Source organism: Macaca nemestrina, chromosome 5 (assembly GCF_043159975.1).
Source record: "Macaca nemestrina isolate mMacNem1 chromosome 5, mMacNem.hap1, whole genome shotgun sequence".
Taxonomy (NCBI): Eukaryota; Metazoa; Chordata; class Mammalia; order Primates; family Cercopithecidae; genus Macaca; species Macaca nemestrina.
Window position 1 is genome coordinate 158,322,993 of NC_092129.1, and position 23,232 is coordinate 158,346,224.

Here is a 23,232-nt window from a genome sequence, read left to right on the forward strand (position 1 = left end):
CATGGAAGATTAGCTTGTCTGGGGCTGGGGAGAGATGAAACTTGAAAAATAGGCGATGGTTAGATCATAGAAGTATTTAAACTTCATCTTAATACTATAATCTATGCTTACACAAAATTTGCTAGTGTTCCATAGGAACTCTGGGGATATCCCTGTGGTTGAGTCCAAACACATTAGTTTGACAACAGCGGGAAGAGTTCATCCACTATCCCTGTAGAGAAATCCCAAAGGTAATGTATGATCACAAGGTTTGAAGATGCCATTTTCTTGGCTCTGAAAGGGAGCAAATGCTCTTGGAATGAACAGCATGGTTTCGTTTTGTGTAGTAATGCTCTTGCTAAGTTCCAGCTCTTACCTTTGGTTCAACTCTGAGAGCATTTAGTTCCCCATTCCCAACCCAGCCAATGCACCATCCATGAAAATCTACATTGGAATTTTGATCAGTCATATTGATATGACAGATTAAATTCAGAAGGATTGCCACATTTATAGTATTGTCTTCTAGTCAAGAAGGGATACCTACCCATGTACTAGTATTGGTCTTTTACTCAGTCCAAGGTGGAATTTTATATATATCACACACAAAATTTCCTCTATATCTCACACAAAATTTCCTCTGTTATTAATATCTTATGGTTTAATATCTTATGGTTTGTTGCAATTAATAGTTATTTTCAGTTAAGGCCTTCACAAATTTTGTAAAGTACTTTTTAATTGTTGTGTAACTGAGCTCTTTTTCCTATCATTTTCATCAGGTTTTTCCCCATTGGGTTTTGATTCAATAAAGAAAGACAAATTATGTACAAATAATGAAAAATGTAGTTGATTATGTTTACTATTTGCAACACTTATTTCATTCTCCTGGGTAATTTAATTCACTGGTATTTTCAAAAAAATGGACAAAACAGGAATGGTAAGAATGGACACCTCAGCTATATTTGCATTTACTGAGACTGCTTCTCACATTACACCATTAGGTATGCTGCTGGTTATTGGTATGACATGTCCTTTAATTATATTAAACTACTCTGTTACTACCTTTAAATATTTTTATGGGAATACATAAGTTTTATAAAATGTATTTTAATCCTGGAATCAGACACCTGCATTCCAATTCCAGCTTGTGTGTTCTGGGACAAGGTACTGAGCTCTCTGTGGCCCCCAAATTTTGCCTGAAAAATGGAATTAATAATAGAGTCTACATCAAGGCACTGTGATAACAACTGAATAAGTTTATATAAGTTCATTATAATTATAATAGCCTACCACCTTTGTATTATTGGGATGATCTCTTCTTATTCTTAATAGGCTATTACAAAATTTAAAAACATGATGTATTTGGCTAGTGTTTTAGCTAGAATTTTATTTAGTGTGTATAGTTGAGCTTAAAATGTTGTTTATGTATATAGGTGTGTTATTTTTTGCTATAGTAGCTTTGTTTTTTTTTTAAGTTATAAGCTTCCATCTCAATCTATGACCTGAAATGTTTTAGGTACATAGCCATTTTTCTTCTTAATAAATTTTTGATTTTAGAACAGTTTTAGATTTATAGAATTATTGAGTTCCTCTATATCTCACACAAAATTTCCTCTGTTATTAATATCTTATGGTTTAATATCTTATGGTTTGTTGCAATTAATAAACCTACAGTGATATATTATTAACAACTAAAGTCCACAGTTTATTCAGCTATCTTAGTTTTACCTAATGTCCTTTCTGTTCCAGAATCCCATATAGAGAACCGCATTACATTTAGTTGTCATGTCTCCTTGGACTCTTCTTGGGTATGACACTTTCTCAGACTTACCTTGTTTCTAAAATGTGTTCTAAATACCTTGTAGTCGAAAATGTCTAAAGACCTTGATAGTTTTGAAACGCACCAGTCAGGTGTTTTGTGGAGCATCCCTTAATTGAAATTTGTCTGATATTTTTCTCATGATTAGACTGGAATTATGTGTTTTTGAGAGGAAGGCCATGGAGGTAAACTGCCATTCTCGTCACATCATATTATGGCCACACACTGTCAACAAGGCTTCTTACTATTGAGTTGATCTTGGTCCCCTGGCTTGAGGTAGTGTTTGTCAGGTTGCTCCACTGTAAAATTACTCTCTTTTTTCTTTTTCTCCTTTTAATGTTTTGTATGAATTAATATGTACAAATGTACTCTGGAAGAAGTCACAAGCACCAGTCACACTTAAGGAGTAAGGAGCTAAGCTCCATTTTCAGAAGATAGAGTGCTATATATAAACTATTTGGAACTCTTCTGCACAGGATAAATAGGCATTTTCTGCTCCTTAAAACTCTCATATAATTTTTCTAGTGAAACTACTAGAATATATTTGTTTCTGTGTTTTAAAACGAATAACTTTTTGACAAGTTTCTTCATTTCTTAGATGTTTTTTGACATGTATAATTTTTTTCTTTATTCAGATTTATAAATTAGAAACACAAAATGTATAATTCCTAGAAATCATAATTTCTACAGCTATAATTAAATTATATTTAAAATATTAAATTTTAATAAGTAAATTATGATTATGTAATTAAAGTTTTTATAATTATAAATTTTAATTCCTAAAAAATCATTTACTTATGTACTTTCCATATAATTAGCTTTTATACATTTTCAATGCTACTGTCTCCTATTTTCTCATAACTGCTTGTATTTAATATCTCTGCCTGATTAATCTGAGTAGTGGATTGTTTTATTGCATTGAGTGGCATCTTCTTTTATCAAAGAATCAGCTCTTGTATATATTTTTAATCCAATTTTTTAATGATTTGAGTTCACACTATTTTCTACATTTAAGTTGTCTATTTCATTTTTCTATGTAATTTCCTTAAAGTTGTAGGCTCGGTGAATTGGATGTTTAATTAACTAGTTTTCATTTTTTATTATACAATCTCTGTTTTCTTCCCTTTTTCAAATCTGTCTTCTCTTTGCTGCTGCTAATTCCATTTTAATTCCGCACTGACATTTTTTTCCTCCTTTGTTTCCTTTCTCCTCTATATTAGGGACTTCTTCCATATTCTTCTGTTGATTTACTTCCTACACTCTATGCTTTAGTATTATTATTGTCATTGAGAACTTTAAGAAATTGAAAATGAAAATATTCCTCAATTTCCCCGTAATAATATAAGCACAGCAGTGTGATGTAAAGGCTAACAACAGCTGATTTGAATCCAGCTGCTACCTCTTTATGCCTGGATGATTAAGATATGTTACTTCATCCCTCTGTGCCTGAGCAGGCTCCTACAAAATGGGGATGATGCTAGTAGCACTTTCCCTGAAGGATTGTTGTGAGAATTCAATGAATTAATACATACAAACTGCTTAAAACAGGGTCTAACATACGGCCTGCGCTCATTATGTGACAGCTATTATAATGAACTGTGCTCTTTCATAAGTGTACCTGTTGATTTCTCTTCTATCTAACACATGCCTTACCTTATTCTTTCTACGTAAATATGCAAACATATTTACGTAGGTTCCTTGTAGTCCACCCCTACAGCCTTGGACTATAAAAGCCAGTCGTGTGCGATTTTGTTCTCACATTTTGAAACCCCTGCACAGGGCCATCCATGCTGGTTTGAGGCCCAGCTATGATGCGGTGGTGTATGTGGGTGGGCTGGTGGCAGCAGGTGGGGAGGAGGAGGTAGGAAATTCCTTCACCAATTCAAGGGAAGCTAACTACTGTACCATTTTAATTCTGCAATAACATTATATAATTTGAGAGAACATCTTCCAAATTTCCAAGTTGATTTCTGCAATCATTCATATTTTCCTCTGCTTTGTAGCACTGGCCCCTAATGCTAAATTGCAGATCAGAAAGGCCAGTGAAGCGTGAGGGGAAAGCTGCAGAACGTGGGCCCATGCACGCTTCACCCAGCACATCCCAGCGCTGTAGACCCTTGAGGGGCTCATGGGGTCTGTGGTCTGCCCAGCTTCTGGACACTGCCACTCCAAGCTGGTCAGCACGAGCTGAAGCTCCACAGCATCCTCTTTGTTCTTGCTGTAACACTGCACCATGCCTCAAAGATGGGAGTTTTATCAGCTCTTGGCTCCTCTCTCTATTTCTTCCAAAGTGTATTAAATCTGTCTGCAAGACTTGGAGTTTGTAGTGTGTGGTAGGAATAATTCCTTAGTTTCAACCTAGATGGAAATACTTTCTCAAGTGTCGTGCTTGTTTTACTCATTTCCACGGCTTTCAGAAGGGGGTGCTATTGTAAATGGGCCTTCTGATGGCATTCTTCCCCATGGAGGGGGGCAATATGTCTTCCCTGCAGGCATTTGATATGGAGAAAGGACACTGTCCCTGATATTGTTCTCAGTGCCTTTCCCACCCTTCTGTGGTCTCCACAGTAACAGAGGCACAAATATCTGGAAGCTACAATCCTCAGGATTCCATTCAGATTCCACAAATGAGGACATGCTGGCACAATGTGTCAGGCTGAACTCAGTGAGAAACCACTATGCTCTGGAGGCAGCTGCAGGTTGATAAGCGAGAATCAGTCATGTTAGACATGGGATTTCTGCCTGTGACTTTAGGGGTCCGTCTCAAAAACATCCACTTTGTGATGCACATGGCTGGGATCATTGGCAGTGTAATGTCCCAGATTTTCTGAAAGTAACCAACCTGACTTTTGCTTCCCTAGCCTTCCAACATCTGTGGAATCTTCCAGTCCCCTATATTAATCTTTCTTCTCAGAAATACCTAGATTTGCTTTTGTTTTTGTGATATAACTCAGACTGATACAGAAGCTCATGGACCTCTGGGGGAAAGGGGATCAGAAGGTCAAAGTGATGTCTGTCTCCAGCCCGGCCCCAGAAATCCCTAACTGAGCCTGAGAGAGAAAAACTACTGATCTTCAGGCAGAACCTGAAGGCCCAGCTTTTTTCACTCAAGGTTTCTAGGTTATTGGAGCAGTTCCTTTGTGTAACCAGGTGACCAGATAATGGGGGAGGGGGCATTTCTCCACATCCCATGGAACACCTGGATTCAGCTCACTAAGTGTCTTAGAAGCACAGCAAAGACATCAGTAGCTTTTGGGGATGGGAGTACTGGTACCCAGAGAAAGCCCCAGTAGTGCCCTGGGAGTCTGATACAGAAGATCCAGCCATGCCCAGTAAGCATGAGCCAGAGAAGGAGATGAGAGGAAAACTGATGTTGGACACCAACAGACGAAGCAATCAGCAAGGTTTATTCCTAAGCATTTGTGAGAAATACTCGTATACACAACAAAATAACTTGGTAAGGCTTGGAGGAGTAGCTGGGGTTCTGCCTTATTAGGTAGGATGAGACTGCCAAAAAAGGATGAGTGTTAATAGCATGATGCTGTTTGAAACAACAAGCTGGGGTAAAGTTGGTTACAAAGTTGTTGTCCAGTATAGCTATAGCCCAGAGTGGTCACCAGAGGACTGGGTGGCATGGTAGGCCAGATGTTGTAGGAGACTATAGAAGAAACCAGGAAGACCATAGGGGTTCCACTTTAGACAAATTATAGATGAACTTCCCAATGACTGCCAAAAGGTGGGCTGAGGAAGGGACACTATGTGAGTGGTAATAATGAGCTCAAAAATGGCAGAATCAGGATTGCAAACTCAAGCATTATGATTTCTGACCTGTGCTTTTATCCAGTATGCCATACTGTACCTTGGTAAAATTTTACTCACAAGTTCTTCACATTACCAATTTTGAGGGAGAGACAGAATGATAAAATAATTTGGCCAATGGTATAGTCTAGTAGACTCTGAAGTCCTTAGAAACAGATGAGACCTTCAGCCAAGACTACTGGAACAGTATTAATTCTGGGTCCAATGGTGACTAGTTGTAGGATGAGTACTAATATGCAAATTTCCTGATTTCTTCTGTGATGGACGAGATTAGGAGAAATCTCTTTTCTTGAAGATATGCATAATTCTTAACAGACAAAACAGACAAACTGGCTAAAATGTTGAGTATTACAAAGCATTCCATCTTGGTTAGTGTTTTGCCTTTTAAAGGCATTATCTTATGAAATGACTATATCCTTAAAAGAATTAATGGATAACATAGTCATAACTCATTAAGCATTTAGGGTAAAATAAGATGTTCTACCGTTTCCCTTAATGCATATTATGAAAAGCATGATATTTTAATATAGATAAGAGAAAGGAAGAAAGGTGACTTCTATGACATGCTAGAAACAAAAAGCCTATTTTGGGATCGGGGTCAGGTTTGGATTTAACACGAGCAGAGAGAACCAATGGGACATGTCTTGAGCTTAGAATCAGACAAGCCAAGGTTGGTTTCTATATTTCCTACTTAGAACCTGCTCTGATTTTTTTCCTTCATCTCTAAATAATGTCATGATACCTGCCTGTCTTATATACCTTCAAAGTTTCTTGTGAGAAATGAAATAATTATCAATAACTATTTATAGCCATATAGAATTCTTGGCAATTGGTGGTAGTGAGGAAAATGATGTGTATCAACAAAAGATGCCACAGATCTTAGTTTTATTTACTAACACAAGTCAAGGTGCCATAGATCCTAGTTTTATTTACTACCAGATTACTGTGCATGATTTTACCTTTCCTGGAGCATTCCTCTTGAGCCATATTTAAATTGCCATCATTGGAAATGTCCCCCACTGTAGCTTTGACATCTGGTCCAGTAGACATTTTGGTTCTCTCTTCCCAGGGACTGACATTTACTTACTAAAATAAAAAGAATGCAAAAGCAAATACAGAGAGAATCTTAAATGATACCGCCCCAATTCTTTCTAAGAACTAGGAGCAAATGTTGTTCTATAAGAAAAGTGCTAGATTAGGGTTCGTGAAAACTAATTTGTCATCCTGGCTTCATCACTAACCAATTGGTTGGTCTTTGAAAGGTCTCAGTTTACCCTGGGTCTTAGTATCTGTGTCTCACAAGTGAGGAATCTGGCCTGGATTGCCTTCATAAATTGTAATATCCTTTCTAGTTCTGTGTTCCCATGTCTCTAAATTGATATTAGTATTAAATGGACATGAAAAGTTGACAACCTTATTTGCAATTTCATCTAGGAGATTCGAGTGGATTAAATTACCTGAAAAACTATTATAACCGCCTATACATATTACATAAAATATAGCAAACACCCTTTTACATAGCTGCAAAGACAGTAAGAGATACATCCATCAAGTTAGATGTCTGCGCTAACTTCAGTGACCATGAGATTGGGGCACAGAAGCATCAATTTCAGTGATGTGGGGGCCTGAGATCTAAGCCCCTGTGGGGATGAAGGATGAAGCCGTAGGCCCATGCCAGGGAGGCGATTATAAGGGAGATTCTAATATACAGTTAGATGCCTCAAAGCGGTTCAAAACTTGGTTAAAGAGGCTCTTCCCCTTTCAACAATAACAGTGACAACCCTCTTTGTCCTGAGTTGTGGTTTGAAAATAAAGTACTTTACCTGAAAACTGTGAAAGTTCGTATCTAGGTTACAGAGAATTGAGGGTTGAAATTCATATTTCCTTCATTGTCTGAGAATTCATCCCCAGCTAAAAAACTGACCAAAGAATCAAGCCCAGTCTGATTCGCTCAAAACAGATTACACAGAATTACTGCACATGAAGCTCTATATATTATGAGCTCAAAATAAAAAATTATAAACACTCAAAGAAATGATCCATCCAAAACAAGTTTTCAGACTCAACGCATAGCAAAATTAAACTACTGAGAACTTCCAAAAATAGAATAAACTGACAAAGACATTACATAAGTATGCTTTAAATAATTGAAGAAATAAAATATGGACCCTAAAACATAAAAAGGTACCAAAAAGAACAGGCAGATTTAAGAAAGATACTACTTGAAATACAAAAATAATTAGGCATTAAAATTTTAAACTAAGTGACTAGACATAGCTAATGAAAGAATTAGCAAAATCAAAGGCAGTGAGCTATGTAAATTATACAGAATAAAGCTCAGTGAGATGATGAGGGATGACAGCAAAGTTAAGAAACTGGAAAATGGAGTGAAAAGGTCCAATGTATGTTGAATAGGACTTCTAGGAGGACAAAATAAAGAGAATTGAGAAAAGGCAATACTTTAGGAAATAACGGATAGGAATTTTTTAGAATAGATGAAACCATAAGATTTCTCAGATTCAGGAATCAAAATGAGTCTCAAGCTAGGGAAATGAAAAGAATCTACACCTAAACATATTTAAGGATACTGCAGGACACGAAAAGAACAAAACTTATTTATAGTAATAGATACCATAAAAGATGACTTGATAATAATAGATACCATAAAAGATCACTTTTAGAAGGGGAGAAATTGATTACAGCATTCTATCAGATATGAAGTAGTATTTGTTCAACTTCTAGCTAATAAAAAAATAAAATACAGTAAATTGGTAAAAAGTAGGAAACTATTGGAACGAATATGAATATAGATTAAGAACAAACATGGGAAAATGTGCGTCACTTCACTATCAAGGACATGGATATTAAAAGAACAAGATCCTATTATTTCTTACCTATTACTTTTCATAAACATTTTAAAAGACTGTTACCACCAAGCTTAGTCAAAAATGTGGGGAAATGAGCTATTATTTCAGGAAGTCAAGCTGCATCTTCTCACTTGTATTGCTGCTTCATGGTGTGTACCAGAGACTAATAGGCACAGCCACACAGAATAGTATGTTTCAGGACACTCCTTAAAGCAATATTTGTAAAAGCAAAGAGTCAAGAGCTAACTAATGATTATTTAATATTTGCATAATTAAATGCAGATATTTTCTGAATACTACACGGTTATCAAAGAATTGAATACATATATAAAAGCATATAAAGATTTAAAAGACAGGTAAACAATCAAGCATCTACAGTTTTCAAGAGACTCACCTAAAACATAAGGATTCACATAAACTTAAGGTAAAGAGGTGGGAATAGATATTCCACGCAAAAGGACACCAAAAGCAAGCAGGAGTAGCTATTCTTATATCAGACAAAACAAACTTATAAGCAACAGCAGTTGAAAAAGATGAAGAGAGACATTATATAACGACAAAAGGACTATTCCAACAGGAAAATACCACAATCCTAAATATATATGCACCTAACACTGGAGCTCTTAAATTTACAAAACAATTACTACTAGATCTAAGAAATGAGATAGACAGCAAGACAATAATAGTTGGGGACTTCAATACTCCACAGACAGCACTAGACAGGTCATCAAGACAGAAAGTCAACAAAGAAATAATGGACTTAAACTATATCCTAGAACAAATGGACTTAACAGATATTTACAGAACACTCTACCCAACAACTGCAGACTATACGTTCTATTCATCAGCACCTGGAACATTCTCCAAGACAGACCATATGATAGGCCACAAAACAAGTCTCAAGAAATTTAAGGAAATCGAAATTATATCAAGTACTCCCTCAGACCACAGTGGAATAAAATTGGAAATCAACTCCAAAAGGAACTCTCAAAGCTGTGCAAATACATGGAAATTAAATAACCTGCTCCTGAATGATCATTGGCTCAACAATGAAATCAAGATGAAAATTTAAAAATTATTTGAACTGAACGACAACCATGACACAACCTATCAAAACCTCTGGGATACAGGAAAAGCGGTGCTAAGAGGAAAGTTCACACCATTAAATGCCTTCATCAAAAAGTCTGAAAGAGCACAAATAGACAATCTAAGTTCACACCTCAAGGAACTAGAGAAACAAGAACAAACGAAACCCAAACCCAGCAGAAGAAAAGAAATAACCAAGATCAGAGCAAAACTAAGTGGAAATTGAAACAAACAAACAAAAAAATACAAAAAATAAATGAAACAAAAAGCTGGTTCTTTGAAAAGATAAATAAAATTGCCAGACCACCAGCAACATTAACCAAGGAAAAAAGAGAGAAGATCCAAATAAGCTCAATTTGAAACAAAACGGGAGATATTACAACTGATACCAGAGAAATACAAAATATCATTCAAGACTACTATAAATACCTTTACGCGTGTAAACTAGAAAACCTAGAGGAGATGGATAAATTCCTGGAAACATAAAACCCTCCTAGATTAAACCAGGAAGAAATAGAAACTCTCTGTGCAAAGGAATGGGGAGGGCAGGAATGGCCATGCAGGAGTTGAACTTTGTCTTTGTTGTTTACATGTGTGACAACAATAATGTAATTTGAATTATTACTGTAATTAAAAATAAATTTCAGAGACACAGGTAGGCTGAGATGAAGAAGGTGAGTGTTTTAGAGTCAGTTGCTGGTATTCTCTGTCAGGTATTCATTTTCACTCCAGGAAAGAAATGAGGAGGGCACTGCCCCGTCACTTCAAGTCAAATGATAGGAGCTGCCCGCAAGGGGGTTATTCAGGGAGCTTGACCTATGTCCCTTATGTATGTGTGCTTGTGTGTATGTAAAGGTGAGTGACACATGCCTCAGAATCTAAGGGCATGAGGTGGTGACTCCTGGTCTGAGGCTGCAGAGCACAGCAAAGGTCTACACCACACTGGAGGCTGTGATACATCCCACAGCAGCAGGGGTGAAGATGCACAGGTAGAGACCAGCAGGTCCCTTATGAACCAGATATGGATGACTCAGGAAAAATCCAGTTTACAATCTCTTAAAATGAGAACTGTCTGGAGAGGCCACATGACCCCAAAAGAGAGGACAGACTGTCTGATGCCCAGCACCTGAGAAAGGAACCCTAACTGCTGAGTTAGTGAACACATATCACCCCTGACATGGGAGGACTAGTGGATGCCACCACTGGGGTACAATAAAGGATTCAGCATTGAACATTCATCCAACCCAGAGACCACCAATGCCAAGGCACAAGAGTTCCGGCTAAGAAAGACACTTCCTGCTTCTTGCTTCTAACTCCCTACCCACCAGCCATGGAAAGATCAGAAGCGACAGCTAGCAAGAGGGGTGAGAGTAGTTGCTGACAGAGAAAGGGAACAAGAAGCCAACCAAATGATCCCTTCCCTCCCCAGAACCAAGATGGAGTGGTGGGTGGCGGGGCAGGAGAATGAAGGTTTACTTTTAGATCAAGTTTGGAATTTTCTGGTTTTCATTGGACTGGATCCATTAATTACAAAATGAGATTATTTGAAGACTACAAATAAACAATAAACCCATTACTACTGAAAATGATCAGAGAAGTTACAGCACCAAGCAGATATAAAGTTACAGCACCGAGCAGATGTAAAGGATACGATGAAGTTACAATACCAAGCAGACAAAAAGGAATAAAATGTAAAGGGATAAGCAGTAGGTGCTGGTGAAATGAAATCATTTTCCACGTGCTCTCTGTGAAGGACTCTTCTTATTAATATAAAAGAAAATAGACCTGATCCTTTGGTGCTATTGTGTTTAAAGATAAGTGGAAATGTTACATAATGTCACCACTAAAGTTGATAAGTGAGCAACTGACAGAGAAGTTGCCTCAATGATGTCCTTCAAAACCACAGATGTTAGACCATGGAGCCCTCTAGTCTGCACTGGAATTCAAAAACACACTCAAAATTGAATTAAAATCCAAACAAATACTCGTTGGCAAATGGAATAGTTCTAGTAACTCTGAAAAGAAACTTGGTAAAATGAGGGGACTGAATAGTCTGCTGGAAAAATAATTTGCTTATGATTTATTTTCACACCTCAGGGCAATTAGTTGAATTGAAAAACTCGTATCAGTCACAAGAACTAAAGACATAGCTTTCAGGGTAACATTTTTTTCACAGGCTATACCCATACAGACTCTTCTAGTGTTCCAACATCTAAGAGTTCACTGACCACAAGTTCATTCATTGATTCAGTAAACATTTATTGAATCAATGAATGCAATGTTGTGCTTTCATAGCTCCATCTCCTGCATGACTGAAGGACTTAGTAATCATTAAATTGCCCTCTCCTTGTGCTTATTATAACCAGCAATCAATTGCCAGTTTTTTCAGTAATGGGCGATCATGGTTTTGCTGACGTTAATGAGAGCAGTGGGAACAGACAGCCGAGGGCGAAGGGAGGACAGTGCTGTTGTGGGGCAAGGGATGCAGGCACGGACAGTACACCTGTGAGAAAGTTACATCCCAGGAGGGGCTCATATGAAAAGAAAGAAGTAAGAATGCCACATGGTATGAAAAAACAAGAGTAGCACTGACAGAAACTAGGTCATTAGCATCAGGAGAGGAAGGCAAGCACTCTGCTTAGTCTAACCACTTTACCTAGTGTGGTTGTATGAAATGGTTATATTTGAGCTGAAATGGAAACACTGAGAAGGAGGCAGCACTGAGCAAGAACATGCCAGGCAAAGGAACCAGCAAGTCTGTCACGTTTTTCTAGGCAGAAGGTAGTCCAATGTGGCGATGCAGAGTGAATGAGGAGGTTAATGGTAGGTGATGAGATCAAAGGGGTGGGCAGGGACCAGACCATTTTGGGTCTTATAGGCCGGGTAAGGGGACTGGATTTACTATGGCCACTGTGTGGCACATGGGCTATAAAGGACAAGATTGAAAACCAAGAGACTGAACAAGAAGCTGTTTCTTGACCTGTGCAAGTGTTGATGGTGGATGGGCTAGGCTAGCTGTGGTGAAAAAGACCACATTCAGGACCTGTTTTGGAGATATGCCACTAAGACTTGCTAATGAGGTGTATATGGGAACAAGAGAAAGGGAAGAATCATCAGAGACTTCCAGACTTATGACTTGAGCAAATGAGTGAAAGTGTTGCACTCAAAGTTGGGGAAATGAACAGGGAGGGCAGCAGGTTTCAGAGGAAAAGCAAGAACTTTATTTTGGACATAGGGGTTGAGACTCCTGTTAGACTCAGAAGGGAAGATTGACAGGTGAGTTTTGTGTCTGTGAGTCCATAGCTAAGAACAGAAGGGCCTTGGTAGAAATATAAATTTGTAAGTCATCAGCCTTATCTATGTATTTTGAAACCAGGTAAATGAGGAAAAAAGAGCAAAGAAATGGAGCCAGCCATTCTTGTATCAATTTCTCATCAGTTTTTCTTGTCAAGACTGCTTGTATCCGTTCTTTTTGGATTCATATGCATCCTGTTCCTCTGCTAGTCATCAGTTCACTGTAGAATGAGACTTTTCCTTAAAGTGCTGTGCAGAGCTATTAATAGCTCAAATGTCAGCTTATGTGGTCTCAGCACTGAACATTTTTCCTCCCTATGAGAAACAGCCCATGGCTCTCACTCACAGTTTGCAAATAAAGTCCTCTGCCCTAAACTCTTCATCATTAACCACTTCCCAAAGCCAGGTTAGATTTCATTTATTTTGCTTTCCCATAAATTCACTGGAACCAAACCAGAACAGTTTGGTTTTGACTGATATTTTAGGCATGATGAAAATCTTCCTCTGTGAGAATTCAGTATTGGCATTTATTGTTGCACTGTGGATTTGATCAATGCTTAAAAAAATTAATATATTTCACAAAAGCAATTCAAATATATCATTTAGTTTTTCTCTCTTCTTCTCTCTCTCTCTTCCTCTCTCTGTCTCTTCCTCTTCCTCTGTCTCTCTGTGTGCCTGTGTGTGTGTGTGTCTGCCTGTCTGTCTCTGTTCAGCTATACTTTTAGAAAATTTCATTCTCTTGAATTTATTCCCTGTAGTTCCATGGCACTTAATGCAACATCTCTTCTCACTTACCAGAATTATCTCAGGACACAGGCATTCTCTTCTCCACTCCCACAGTCTCTGCCCCCAAACAGCAAATTAAGCTGCTCTCTAATGGAAAAAGACCCATTCCCATCATCTCAAAAGCAGAATATTAAGTGTAAAAGTTTGAAAGCTAACTAACCTGAGGGAAGAAGAGTGCAGGATCCTCATTCCTTTCAAATAAATTTCTCTAAGCTCTTTGCAATTGTCTAATTCTGGGAGGTAAATAATTACCCAAAACCTTTAGCCCTTATGTTACCAGCTTGGAGGATTTTATTGGCTCAGTGGTTTAACTTTTAACTTTACATTTTATTGTTTGATTGATAAGCAAATCAAGCTCATTAAATCTTCCTCATGCTTCAAGCCCAGCTGAGGTCACCTATGTCTTCCCTCATCCTTAATCAGAATCAATGTCCCTTCTTATAAGGATCCTGACACCCCACATGCCTCACTGACAGCACTGTCCCCTTCTGGGGTCTCTCAGAGTTATTATAATCTTCATGGAGATGGGGTATATTTGTTCCCTTTGGGTCCCTTTTCCACCATCCTCCTATTTAATAGAACTGAGTTTTCCAAAGAGGAGAGACTTAATACATTTTGGTCGACATGAGTGATTTTTGTGGTTTTCTGATTGTAACTTTTTGCACAAAGGCCAATGAGTTTTCTGTGAAAATTAACTCTGTGATTCTCCTCCCTTTTATGGCAAAACATTTCAGAAGACTCATACATATTTGCATTCTGTTTCCCCACCTCTAGTTTTCTCATGAATCCATCAGCAACAAGACAGCCCTTAGCAAAGCCATCACCAGCCTCTCTGCCAGCAAATCCAGCAGTCACATCCCAGGCCTCATCTGTCAGTGCTTGACAGATTCCATCACTTGTTCCTTCTTGATGCCTTGTTTCATTTGATTCCATCGGATCTGATTTTCCTCGTGTCTCATTGGTTGTTCCTTCTCAATAAGTTTTGCTGAATCCTTACCTTTTCTCTGGTTTCTACTGTTGATGTGCCCAAGACTCTGTCCTTGAATTTCCTCCCTATCTAAACTCACTCCCAAGGAGATCCCAGCCAGTCCCCTTTCCTTTCACACCTGATTCTGACCTCTTCTCTGGGCTTCGACTTCAACTTCATCCGTCTCTCATTGAGTACCCATTAGGTATCACAGTCTTATGATGGCAAGCAGAACTGAATCCCCCTCCAACCCTACTCTTGGCCCAGGATTCCTCATCTTGGTTAATGGCATCACCATTTCCCTGTTAATCTTGCCAAAAAAAATCAGCCTTCATTCTATACTTTCCATTAACATTCATTCCAACAGTATGTTCTATCAGTTCCACCTTCATCTCTTTCCATTATTTTTTATTTCCTCCATTCCTATCACAATCATCTATCACCAGGGTAAATAAAATGATTACTTACCTGGCCCCACTGTTTCAATTCTCTCTCTTTTAATCCATCCCTCATAGCAGGCAGAATATTGGAAATATACATATGCTCATGTTACTTACTGGTATAAAAGTCTTCCAAAGCCTTCCCAGAGAACCTAGGACAAAAGAGAGCAAATTGACCTTCCTGAAGGTGCTCCAATGCCTTACATCACCTCGGACACACCAACCTTACTGACCTCTGCCCTGTTGTTCTTCCCTCACTAAATTCCATCCAGTTCTGCCTTCTCCATGAAGTTCAAGGCCTCTGCACTTGCAGTTCCTCCTGTCAGTGATGCCCAGCTCCCCAAGATGATTGCAAATGTTTTACCAATGTTGTTGGAAAAATAAAACACATGAAAATAGATTTTCCAAGAAGCCTCTAATATGGTCTTGATTTTGTGTCAGTCTAGGCTAACTTGCGTATTTATGTCTTAGTCTTAATAAATATTTTTTAATTTTAAAAAATTAAAAATAGATCAAAGATTATAGAATACGGGTATAAAGAAAATATTTTTGTACAGCAGTACAATATGTTTGTGTTTTAAGCTGTTATTACAAGAGTCAAAAAGTTCAAAAACATTTAAAAGTTTATAAAGTCAAAATGAAATAGTAAGCTAGAATTTATTATTGAAGAAATAAATTTTTTTATAAACTTAGTGTAGCTTAAGTGCACAGTGTTTACAAAGTCTACAGCAGTGTACAGGCATGTCCTGGGCCTTCACATTCACTCACTGCCTCAGCCGGAGTAACTTCCAGTCCCACAAGCCCCTTTTATGAAAAGTGTCCTAGATGTACCATTTTTTATCCTTTTACTATATCTTTTTTATGTTTAGATATGTTCAGATTCTCAAATATCACTGTTTCAATTGCCTACAATATTCAGTACAGTAACATGTGGTACAGGCTTGTAGCCCAGGAGCAATAGGCTAGACCATGTAACCTAGGTGTATAGCAAGCTCTACCATCTAGGTTTGTGTAAGTGCGCTCTACGGTATCCACACAACAAAACTGCCACACAGCACATTTCTCAGGATGTATACCCATGGTTAAGCATCGCACGATTGTATTATAGCAAATATACAGCACATACTCTGTGGGGAGAAGAAGCAGTAGATGAGTTTCTGTGGCTGGCACTATTAATTGGTTAAGCCAAACTACATTTCCAAGTTTCTGTGCCCTAGCTTGTATCTACTATAAGAAATACAGAAACAAAAACTTCATTTCTGTGGCTTCCTTGAAACAAATGGGACCTACACATTTCTGGCCATTGATGCATAAAAAGAAGTAGGCCTGTGTCTCATCTTTTTTTTTTTTTTCTTTTTCCTTCTGCCTTAACAGTGGATGTCAGGTCTCGAGGTATGGCAAGTACCTGATGGCTCATGAGTCAAGAGCAAGATGAAAGCCAATAAACTGATGGTGGCTGTATCAGTCAGGATAAGCTAAGTTACACTGGGATAACAAATGACCCAAAAATCTCAATTGCTTATAATAACAAAGTTTTATGTGCTGTTCACAATTCATGACCATTGTGTCTTGGCTACGGCTTCTCACCATGTTTTCCTCACTTCAGGGCCCAGTTTGACAAATCAGGCTTTATTTGGAACACGGATGGTCTCATGGCAGAAGTAAAAGAGAAATTATGGCGAGCCAAGTGTTCGCTCTTACAGGTTTTGCCTAGGTGTCACTTCCACTCAAATTTAATGGGGCAAAGCAAGTCAGATGGCCAAGCCCAATACAACCAAGATAGAGAAATATAATTCTTTCCAGGGGAGGACCAGGGAAAATTTTTGAATAATAATATAAGCTATCACTGTCCAAGCTTCAATTCAAAATTATTTAGTTAGTTAACTATCCCTTCTGCACACAAAACATACTTACTCCCTTCCTATGAAAAGTCGATTCAAAGTCTTATTTAATTATAGCTTCAGGGCTGATGTTGACAATTTTATGATATTCTCTCATCAGGTTGAATATGACTTGTCTTGCTCCAGAAACTCATGAACTAATGAGACAAGGTATGTGCCTACACACCCATGCACACCCAATGTGTCATGCTAGGACACAGAAAAGATAATTGCAGACAGAATTGCACAGTAGTTTGTAGTTCAAAGAAATCTGAGATCATGTGGGTAGCTATTTCAGTCTTCGTCCTATCTCCCCACATGAGATAGTCGCTAATAAATCTGTGGCTGTGCACACCATGAGTAATTCCCCCAGGATATTATTTTTCAGAGGTCTTGGCTTCACGCTGTGGTCAGTCCTTCCTTTTCCAATATCTCCTTTGACCGTATTTGAATAGTCCTTGCAGACTGGGCAGAATGCTTAGCCCATTGCTGACAAAAAAAAAAAATTTTTAAAGAGGACACCCCCCACACACAAGTTATGTAACCCTTGATGAGTCACAGCCTCCTTTATCCAGGCTGGTAGTTCTGTGATATTATGTCACTCAAAATCATAACCAGTTTCCTATATAAGTGCTTCTCTCTCCCTCCTTTCTCTCTCTCTCTCTCTCTCTCTCTCTCACACACTCTCTCTCTCTCTCTCTCTATGACATGGGTTACTTTGAGCCTACCAGACTTCAATAGAAAAGCCATCACCTTTGCTTCATTATTTTTATGAATGGTTACCACCTTGGTTTGATGCTTGCACAAGGCCAAGCTTTAAAAGGACTTTCTTACTTAAATTTTGTCAGTTTTATCTTTAACTGTTGGGAGTTGAGAAATAGTGTCTTTCAACTCAGTAAGTCTAGAGTTTTTAGTTTCTCTCAATTTCCTTCATTCTGATTTTCAAACCAGCTAATTACTTTGTGAGATTATGTCTTGTCTTATTATACTTTGTTAAATATAGTCAATAGTAAATCACACAATTTATATTAATTATGCCAAGAATTTCACCAAAAATAGTAAGCTCAATAGGGAAATTACCTATAAATTAGTTTCTAAAGTTTTCTAAATGTTTCACCTGTGCAAATTAAGTACTACTGCCCTTCTAAACTCTAATAACAGCTTCTTTTCTGCTTCTATCCCATCCCTAAAGCTAATGCCTCAAAAAAGGTGGTGCTTTGTCTTATTTTGTTTTTAATTTATGGCAACACCCTATGCTATACCTTGTACTAATTTCTGTATTGGTTAGAAAAGGAGAGATATGCTGTGGTAAGATATGAAGCCTTAATTAGTGGCATACAATGTAATTTTATTTCCTGCTTCAAGATACATGTCTAGCACAGACCAGCAGCAGCTGTGATCCACATCATCTTCCTGTTGAGACCAGGCTTATGGACAGCTTCCATTTGAAACATTGCAGCCAGTCTCATGGCACAGAAAAGAGAGAATATGTGTAAAAACTTATGGCTGGAAACATGTTATTTGTAATTAAATTGAATTGATCAAAGTAAGTCACATGATCTAGATGGACATTAATGCAGCCAAGAAGTATGAGGAAGGCAGCAAGTTTCTGCGAACAATAATATATTCTACCATGGGGTCGAGTAGAAAAATAAAAAAAAAAACTTGGGTCCCTCAGGCTTTATTGAACTGGTATACCAGTTCTGAACTGCCTATAAATTGGGAAAAATAAAAATCTATTTGTTTAAGCCATTACCTGCATACAGTTCAAGAAGTAAGCAGTGTCTACTTTGGTATTAAACTCACTTGTATTGAGTTTTATTTTCAATGCCTTCATTTTTTAAGGTTTTATTTGTCTCCTTGTAGGGAAAAGAAAGATCAGACTACATAGACACAATCAGATATTGTGTCTATGTAGAAAAGGAAGACATAAGGAACTCCATTTTGACCTGTACCCTGAACAATTGCTTTGCCCTGAGATGCTGTTAATCTGTAACTTTGCCCCAACCTTGAGCTCACAAATATGGAATCAAAGTTTAAGGGATCTAGGGCTGTGCAGGATGTGCCTTGTTAACAAAATGTTTACAGGCAGTATGCTTGGTAAAAGTCATCGCCGTTCTCCGTTCTCGATAAATGCACAATGCACTGCGGAAAGCCGTAGGGACCTCTGCCTGGAAAGCCGGGTGTTGTCCAAAGTTTCTCGCCATATGACAGTCTGAAATACGGCCTCATGGGATGGGAAAGACCTGACCGTCCCCAAGCCCGACAACCGTGAATAGTCTGTGCTGAGGAGGATTAGTAAAAGAGGAAGGCCTCTTGCAATTGAGACAAGAGGAAGGCTTCTGTCTCCTGCCTACCCCTGGGAATGGGTAGGTATAAAACCCGATTGTACGTTTGTTCAATTCTGAGACAGGAGAAAAACCGCCCTGTGGCAGGAGGCGAGACATGTTGGCAGCAATGCTGCTTTGTTATTCTTTACTCCACTGAGATGTTTGGGTAGAGAGAAGCATAAATCTGGCCTACGTGCACATCCAGGCATAGTGCCTTCCCTTGAACTTATTTGTGACACAGATTCCTTTGCTCACATGTTTTCTTGCTGATCTTCTCCCCACTATTACTCTGCTCTCCTACCGCATTCCTCTTGCTGAGATAGTGAAAACAGTAATCAATAAATACTGAGGGAACTCAGAGACCGGTGCCGGTGCAGGTCCTCTGTATGCTGAGCGCCTGTCTCCTGAGCCCACTGTTCTTTCTCTATACTTTGTCTCTGTGTCTTATTTCTTTTCTATCTCTCATCCCACCTGACAGGTAGGAGGGGCAGGCCATCGCTTCACTCCTCCCATTTTTTCCCTTTTCTTTATAGTATTTATAAATAGTTTATTAGTGTTTTATATATCTACTTTCTTAGTTTCTGTAATTTCTTATGATGTTTTATTATCTGAAGATCTGGAGAAGAATGTCCAATCTTTTTGTGTTCTCCTGACTCTTGCTCATACGTGATTGTTTCAGGTGTGTTGTGTAATTTCAGATTGTGAGTTCATATTTAATGTTTCACCTCAGCTAACCCTGCCATGGATTGAGAGATTGTTTCTCCAGAGAGGTGTTGTATTTGCCTCTGTTCAGTAACAACAATCTGAGACCTTTTGTGTTCCTGACTGTCATAGATATAGTACTGATATTTCACCATAAAACAAGACATTGGGGTTTAGGTTAAGATATATTTGGCCCATGTATTACGAATAATGTTATTCTTGTTTTACTAAGAATTTTTTCATGTAAAATAAGTAACAAATATACACATCTACCCTTCTAGCAAATTTTGAGTTTTTTGAATTCACTTTTTTTAATCTTTTGGCTTGGAATTATAAATTCCATATTGTAGATTTCCAAATGTCAATATATCCTAGGCATCTTAGTCAATTTGGACTGCTGTAACAGAATACCATAGACTGGATGGCTTAAACAACAGAAGTGTATTTCTCACAATTCTGAAGGCTGAGAAGTTCAAAATACTGCCAGACTCAGTATCCAATGAGGGCACATTTCCTGGTATGTGGACAACTGTGTTCTCCAACTCCAGAGAGTTGTATCCTCCAGTGGTGAAGAACAGAGAAAGCATGCTCTCATGTCTCTTCTTATAAAGGTACTAATCTCATTCATGAGGAATCCAGCCTCATGATCTAATCATTTCCTAATCTCATCCCATTGGTGGTTAGGATTTTAACATATGAATTCGAGGGACACTCAAACATTCAGTCCATAACAATAGGTTTCTTGGAAGAATATTTCTGGCTAAAAGATACTTGAAGAATTTGTGCAGCTTTGGAGGTGTAGTGTTATTTGTTGGCTGATTTACTGACATCCTAGAATCATATTCTCCAGACAGTTGAGCTGAAGCCTGCAAGTTTACATGCCTCCTTTCATTGTTTCTAATCCAAGCAGCATTTAAGCCTAGCTCTTACATCGTGGAAATGGAAGCCCTAAAATAAGATTTCTCCATGGATCTACCATGATCTACATATTTATTCTTCTTTCTCAGGACTGTGTTGTTGTCAGAATGTCAAAACAATTGCACTTTGCTCCTTTACCCTGAATGCCCTAACCCGGAAGAACGGCAATGTTGCTGCAGGAATACACTGGGCTGATTGCTCTGCTAACTGTAGGAGGTGCTAAAGTAGATCCACTTTGATACTGGCATCCTCTCTGCAGCCTTAAACATCATGAGTTTCTCTGTTGGTGATATTCTTGGTGAATTGCTTTGAGAGGCCCCTGTCATTACAATTGAAGGTACTTTTTAGCATACTGTGAACTTATAAAATAAGATCTGTGACAAAGTACTCTTTTTATTGTCAGTCTATCCCTGATGAATCAGTCAGTGGCTTTGTTGGCTCTGTTTCCTACTTTGTGACTAAAAGAAGTTATATTACGCATTAAAACCTAACCTCTAAAGTGGCATACCATCAATCCTGCCACATTGTTTTTCATTGGTTGCACAGCCTGGTACAGGGTGAGAAGGGGATACACAGGGTTGGAATAGCAGGAGGCAGGAATAATGGGGTGCCACCTTAGAAGCTACCTATTTTACTAGGACTACAATTAAGTCATCCAAAAGTATGATATTGTCTTATAGTTGACCATGGCTAAATTCTATGCTTAATAACTTGTCTAATATTCCACAACAAGGCATATGGTGGTAAGAGTTTGATTTTTTTTTTTTTTTTTTTTGGAGGTTTCTGATTCTAATGGCAATAAAACTATCTTACTACTGAACTTAGGATGCTACGCCTTCTTTTGGCATGTATTCATTCAACAATTTTTATAATTTATCCCAATACCCTTAGTTTATTAAGAATTTTAAACTTTAAATGCATTTTTAATGCATTTTAGCAACTATTGTGAGGAATATAATATTTTATCAGTATTGACTTATTTAGTTAATTACCTTTATAAATGTTGTTATACCAGAATCATGGATGTCATTGCATTTTGAAGAACTCCATGAGGACTCCACCTGAAAATAAGCTGCTGAAGGATCATCAAAATTAAAGATTTTTTCAGAGCCACTAAGTTTTAAAAATAAGAGCTGTGATTTAACTATGGTTTCCATATTTATATGCTATTTATGAATCATACAGTTAATTTGATAAGACAGGTAATACAGATAAGACATGATGCATTTTTGTTGAATTTATTATCTGAAGCTGCAGTAAACATTTAAGTTCACTAGACTGATAACAGCTAATACTATTTATTGTTAGGATTGCAAAATCTGCCTATGAGTGATCCTCTCTGTCTTTTAAGTCAAATATGTGAATTTGCTTCCCAAGTATATCTTTAAAGACTTCTGAAGCAATCTTGTGCAACGACACTTTTTCTACAAAGCCTATCAGGATCTGTTGGCTGAACTTTACAGATGAAATATGGTAGAACCAATTTTTCATGTAAGGGAGAAGCTCTAAAGAGACAAGCTAATAAATGCCCTGATGATGCCCAAACTCACATGGGTTTGGTCCCTCAGAACCTTTCAGCCACAATATCAGAGTATTGTGAGTAATGGATTAGTTCCTTCTAGAAAGAGGCCAGATCATCTGTTTTTGTTACTTTGATGATTCATTATTCTGTAAGTCTGAAATAGAAAGACCTGGAGCCTAAGAAAAGGCCTCCACCTTAGGGAAGTCTGTAACGCAAAGACTGAGCAAGTTTTACTTTTTCTCTGTGTTTTTTAGTGAGGGGAAAAGGTGTTCTTGCCATGATCTGGCATTACACCCATTGGAAAACATGTGTGAATTTCAGACCAAAGACCAAGTAAATGTTAAAGTATTCCTTTCTCTCTCATTGTCCTCCATACACGTATTTCATTTGGAGGCCTCTCTCAAATGTATAGTTTGTAGATAGTTATGTGCTGGTACATTTTTAAAAACTGGCTCTAAAAGAAAAGTGAATATGCACATATACACGCACAAAACATTTACACACCTATATCCATATATATATATGTTAATAAAATCCATGGTACCACTTGCAGGTTAATGTAAAAACTTCCACTAACATTTCTGTATATAATTTGAGAAATAAATTTTAAGCTAAACTGCTTTCTTGATTTTTAGTTTAGACCTATAACTTCAGAGGAATTACTATTTCTTGTAAAAATGTTATCAATTTTAGAATTTTATTGCCAACAATAATGTCACAAAATCAGACTGCAAACTGCTTGATTCACTATCTGTTTGATCAGAGAAGTCACTCACACATTAACTAATGGGTGCAGTCCTGACATAACTGTTATGTGCTTTTATTT

At 37.8% G+C, this 23,232-nt stretch overlaps 1 protein-coding gene and 1 long non-coding RNA gene across 12 annotated transcripts in view; one reads left to right on the plus strand and one right to left on the minus strand.

Moving 5' to 3' along the window:
* LOC105482557 (solute carrier family 17 member 4) overlaps positions 1 to 15,171 on the minus strand; it is a 28,422-nt gene extending 13,251 nt beyond the window's left edge. For 4 of the 8 annotated variants that reach the window (XM_071097490.1, XM_071097489.1, XM_071097487.1 and 1 more), the window contains exons 1-2: positions 15,083 to 15,171; positions 6,574 to 6,700 (exon numbers count right to left, since the gene is read on the minus strand). In XM_071097490.1, the coding sequence (XP_070953591.1) occupies positions 6,574 to 6,664 (91 nt within the window). In that variant the 5' untranslated portion in view covers positions 6,665 to 6,700; positions 15,083 to 15,171. Of the gene's footprint in view, positions 1 to 111; positions 2,385 to 3,448; positions 3,505 to 6,573; positions 6,701 to 13,807; positions 14,040 to 15,082 lie in introns of those variants that run through there. The other 4 variants (XM_011742724.3, XM_011742729.3, XM_011742730.2 and 1 more) reach the window with 4 other exon arrangements.
* LOC105482563 (uncharacterized) overlaps positions 5,115 to 23,232 on the plus strand; it is a 111,233-nt gene continuing 93,115 nt past the window's right edge. For all 4 annotated transcript variants that reach the window (XR_011623956.1, XR_011623957.1, XR_011623959.1 and 1 more), the window contains exons 1-2: positions 5,115 to 5,252; positions 17,056 to 17,105. This is a non-coding gene — a long non-coding RNA (uncharacterized lncRNA). The remainder of the gene's footprint in view (positions 5,253 to 17,055; positions 17,106 to 23,232) is intronic.